Raw genomic sequence first — 5,460 nt, 5'->3', positions numbered from 1 at the left:
TATAATCAAGTAATTGGATACAAGTGATTAATATGTTAAAGTTAAGGTTGAATCATTCGGATAGTACTCGAGTTCAATCTTTGATGAAAATAATTTTTTTATTAAATTTTATTTATTTTCTAGTCAAACTCCAGATTAATTAGAATTCATTTCTTTCAATGAACCGGAAGGTTAAGATAATTTTTTTATATAAAATTTATAAGATATATATACCAATAAAAATAAAGAGAATTATTTTTTAGGCTAAAATATATTTTTGATCTCTAATAGGTCCTCGAATTTTGTGTTTATTTTTTGATAATTTTTTTCTTTGGATTGAGTCCATGATAAAATTACAATTTTATTTTTGATCTTTGATACTTTTTAATCCTTGATAAATTAATAAATTTTGTATTTAATCTTTGATAAATGTTTTTCATTTGTTATTAGTTCCTTTGAAAAATACTAATAACAAATGAAAAAATTTATTAGAAAATAAACATAAAATTTGTTAATTTATTAGAAACAATAGATGTCAAAAATTAAATTATTTTATTAGAAAATAAAAATGAATTTATTTATTTATTAAAGAATAAATACAAAATAATGTATTAAGAATCATTAACCATTTTTTATCGGCTAAACAGAAGGTACTATACATTGACCCCTTGCTATTAGCTGAAAAGTAACAAGAAGATCTAATCTTTATCAAATTCAGCAAACCTATAACATAAAGGGGTCATTCTTAAAGATAACACCATTATGCATCAAAGAGACCATAACTTCACATGCATGGCATAAAACTCTACTTGTTCGAGGAACATCTGGTTAAAATTAACCATGAAAGTTAAAGGAGTTGATCATAGTATCATCCAACAACTAATGCACATAGAATTACAAGTTGCAGAAAGTAAAGCAGATTAATCGAGGATATTTATAGATAACATAGCAGGCACCTATCATCACATGCAAAATGAAGAATTCAAAGAACCAATTAACGAAATCGTTGGCACGGAACTCATCATCAAATAGCCAAACACACTATTATCTGAGTGCAGACTCCACAGACGTACATATATATTAGAGGTGCAGAAGAGAGATTCCAGCTTATATAATTAATAAAAACAATTATAGTCAATTGCAACATTCAGTAGTGCGCGCGTGTATCTATATATATATATATATATATATATATATATATATATATATATATATATAATATAATTATATGTTATATGTATGCTGCCATAGCTATCTATATACGGATTTTTGTGGTGGCCATTGACGTATATATATTCTTGAAGCTAAGTGCTTAATAGAATCAAATGCAATTCTTGGAGAACTATGAAGCGCATACAAATTGTTTTGAACTTTTGATCAAAAGCATAGCTAGTACAGCTTCTTAACAACTGTATGAAAGTGCAATTAAGGTCAGCATATCATCAGAAACACAAGGTACTTTGCATTATAAAAAAAATATTAAGTGGAGAATAATTAAAAGCCAGAGCAGTGACATTACGTTTTTGCAATATTTAAACCTAGTCGGCGCCAGAAACCTAAGCACCCTATATCGAACCTAAACTTGTTTATCATTTGCTCCACATATGACTATATATATATATATATGATCATGTCACAAAACTAATTAGCCCCACAAGGTAATTAAAAATGAGGCCATATATGACTTTGGAACATGAAAGCCATTTCGGCCTAATTAAGGGGCTTAGCTTTTAATGAAAATCCGTAAAGCATAATTTGCTTAACTAGCCAGTGTCACTCATTCTATCCTTTGAAGCCTATAAATTTAATTATAGTTATGCAAAATAGATGAACCAAAATAATTAAAGGGTGCAAGTTTTTCAATTCGTGGAGATCAATGTTACTAACCCCCCCCCCCCCCCCCCCCCCCCCCATGCATTGTGTCCAGAGTCCAGTGGATTCCTTTCTCCAGATTCGAATTGAAAGAAAACAGATATAGGTGATGTTTGGTAGTGATGTATGACCTTTTTTTAGTTTTTTTTTTTAAAATCCTTACTCGTTAACCAGACCATACATTTTGCCTAAAGAGTAGTAGTAGCTAGCAGTATTCAAAACTGGACTTCCAATTCATCAATGGAATTAATAAAACCTTTTTCAATGTTCCAATTATTTCAGGCAATATAATGAAAATAAAATAGAGCCTAATCCAGAATGAAGTTTGGTTATGGGAGTCATAAGATGATTTGATAGTTGGAAGGAGGAATTTGAATGCCTTCACAACATAACATATTATTCACTAACATTTGTCTATATATATATATATATATATATATATATATATATATATATATATATATATATATATATATATATATATATATATATATATATATTAAAGTTGGTTAACGAAGGTAACCACAAATTTTAATTTCCAAACACACATATATGTGTGGCGAAAATAAGAAAAAAAAGAACCATATGCATGTCATAAAAACATACATATTCATGACTGAAGTACAAATAATACGAAGATAAGCATTAATTTAAGCTAGCTTTTCATTTTTCAAATATTTTACTTTTTTTTATGCATATAATATATAGTTGATATACATATGCACGGAAAGCTTATAAAATTACACACCGTACATGGCGGCCTTTAATTTATTACTGAATCCCTAGTTTTTATATGCATACATTTTACACACATACACTGACATATGTAATACCAAACACAAACACTAATTATAAATTTATTCGCAACCTTGTGAAACAAGCGAGAGGGTACTTCTCTTAACAAAGCGATATAATAATATATTTAAAAATAGAAAAACCATAAAAGGCACAGAAATAAAGGAGATGGGGTAGATGTAGCTGGTTATGGAGTTGTGACTCGCAATGACTTATTATTGCTTCATGTCTAACGACAACAAGCTTCTTGAAACATGTAATAGCAGCTTAGTGCAAGTGTTAATTATACAAAAGCTAGTTAAATAAATCCTCAAACAGAAAAAAAAAAGAAAGAAAAGCAAACACAAACATATATAAAATAAAAGCAAGCTATACTAATTAATTAAATTATACAGTGTTCCATATTCTAATAATGGACAAGGAAATTAAGTAAATAAAATCCCAAAGACATGAGAGTCAGACTGAAACTCGCTACATAATAATAATAATCATGTCATATCATATCATATCCATTAACAACAGAAGAAAAAAAAAACAAAATAACAAGAAGAAGAAGAACATATAGTTTATATATATGTTCTAGTCCATGAATATTTGCTGACCTTATAATAATATAAACCCTTTGGTGATAAATCCTCCATCAACATGATCTTCATCAGTCTCATATTATCAGATTCATGAACCCTCAAAAAGGTGGTAACTGAACATTCTGCATATTGAGTGGTAAGTTGAAGAAGGGAAGTCCTGAAGAAGGGTCAGGGAAAGGGTTATTGTTGTTGTTTCCTTGAGATGACGTCGTTGCGGGTGACTGAATCTGAAGCTGTTGTTGTTGTTGTTCATCTTCTTCTAAGGGGAGCCTCTCGTAAGCCACGTTGGTGAACGATGCTGCGATGACGATTACTGGCCCTGCCGCGGTTAATTCTCCCACGACGTTTCCTCCGACGACCTGGCCCTGCCCGCCGGCGAGGTAGATTGTGAGACTGGTGGCTCCCGGCGGAGCCGGCGGCGGGAGGAACGAGCCGGAGAGAGAGAGAATCTCGAACCTTCCGTGCAGCCTGACGACGGCTCCGGCAGCCGCAGGCTGCCGGAGACTGACATTGGTGACGGTACCACTGCCGCTGAGGACGCAGATCCCGCGCTGGCGCCGCCGCGCATAAGCGGTGACACAGTCGAAGACGTCGGAGCCGCTTCCTACCTCGAGAATGTGCGCCCTCAGCGTGTTGGCGCTCTCCCGGGTGATTATCACCGGTGGCTTCGGCTTGTTCTTGGACCCGGAAGGTCTGCCGCGTGGGCGCCGTCCAACGATGTCCCCAGGGCCTGAAGCCAGCTCCAGGCCCTGGCTTTTGTCATCATCGTTGTCGAACGGCGCCAGCGCTGTTCCCGGGTTCGGAGGAGTCTCTTGCTCCTCCGAATCGCGCTTGTGCCGGGGTTGCTGGTAATTTTGTTGCAAGTGCAAGTCCGGTAAGTGAAGATTCTGAACAAAGCGTGACGCGCTTCCTAAATCCAAACCAGCCATAGAAACATCCAAAAAAAAAAAAAGAGAATGATATATATAAATAGATATAGCTCACAATCCACAAGGTGCAAAACAAAAAAAATAAATAAAACGAAGGTTATATATTATAAGAGAAGCATAGAAAACAAGGAATACAAATGATTATAATATGGAGAAATATAGTTAATAAATAGTAGATAATTTTTTTTTTGGGTCAAGAACAGTATTGGTTTGTTTATGTTTATTTTAAGGGAAGTGGTGTGAGTGTGTGGAAATAAAAAGAAGGGAAAAGGAGGAAGAGGAATAGAAAAGGGTGGGTTTTGGAAAGAAAGATGGAGTGCAGAGAAAGAAAAGGAAATGAAGAAGAGGAGGAGGAGAAGGTGAAGAAAAGAATGGGAGAGAGAATTGAAATGAGGTTGAAGGAGACAAAGGACTCACAATGCAGTCATTTGTTTGGGCAAACAAAAGTTTAAAATAATAACAATAATAATAATAGGAACATGTACTATAAAATATAACAATTAGTTGAGGGAAATCTTTAACACACTTGCGAAAATGTGTTCTTCACTCCTGTTCGAAGAGCGTGACCTCAACGCGATCTTAAGTTGATTAGACTTAATTAATTGAACATTACCGTCAATTATTGTTTAGGTTTTCTATGGGCGTTAAATGAATACTAGTATGGCCTTATACGCCTTTAGGTTAGATTTGTTTACTTAATTAATATAGCGTAGGTTCTTTACTAGATTTTACTTGCACAAATTTGTATAATTAATAATATGTATTATTGTGTGAATCTTATGTATAAAGGACAAATTTGATTGAGATTTAGAATAAATATTGGGTAATTTATAATAATTACTAATTTTTATGAATTAACTCCCTTCAATTTTTTTAATGAATTAATTAGAATATACTAGTGTAAAATTATTTTATACCCTCATCTAATTATTGATTGTCATATTTAAGATTGTTGGTTTTTGTAATAATTATTTTAAAAATATTATATACAAAATGGATTCTAATTGTTGGATTATATAATTTTTTTATACTAATAGTATATCAAAATAAATTACTTTTTAAATGAAAAATTAAGAAATGCATCTGCTACTAATTTAATAGTAAATATTTTTTTTAATAATATAGGATTTTTTGATAAAAAATAGTTAATACGTTAGAATTGAAAGTTCTTAAGTTAATTTACCAAGTTATAAAATTTTGATAAAATAAATTATCAATTATTGATGAACAACAACATGTTTATTATATTATTATTTTATATAAATTCTAATTTATTTTGAAACAAAAATATATCTTAG

At 32.0% G+C, this 5,460-nt stretch overlaps 1 protein-coding gene across 1 annotated transcript; it reads right to left on the bottom strand.

Annotated features, from left to right (window-relative positions):
• Window positions 1-3,050: 3,050 nt before the first annotated feature.
• Window positions 3,051-4,621, bottom strand: LOC100789193 (AT-hook motif nuclear-localized protein 23). Its single transcript, XM_003524663.5, has one exon. The coding sequence runs from the start codon at window positions 4,160-4,162 to the stop codon at window positions 3,332-3,334; it is 831 nt and encodes a 276-aa protein (XP_003524711.1). The 5' UTR covers window positions 4,163-4,621; the 3' UTR covers window positions 3,051-3,331.
• Window positions 4,622-5,460: the final 839 nt, after the last annotated feature.

The sequence above is a fragment of the Glycine max genome, chromosome 5, assembly GCF_000004515.6.
Source record: "Glycine max cultivar Williams 82 chromosome 5, Glycine_max_v4.0, whole genome shotgun sequence".
NCBI classification, from domain to species: Eukaryota; Viridiplantae; Streptophyta; class Magnoliopsida; order Fabales; family Fabaceae; genus Glycine; species Glycine max.
This window is presented reverse-complemented; position numbering and strand designations above follow the sequence as displayed.

Excerpts from the sequence above, each read along its gene's own strand:
- LOC100789193 (XM_003524663.5), bottom strand. The coding sequence starts at position 4,162 with ATGGCTGGTTTGGATTTAGGAAGCGCGTCACGCTTTGTTCAGAATCTT.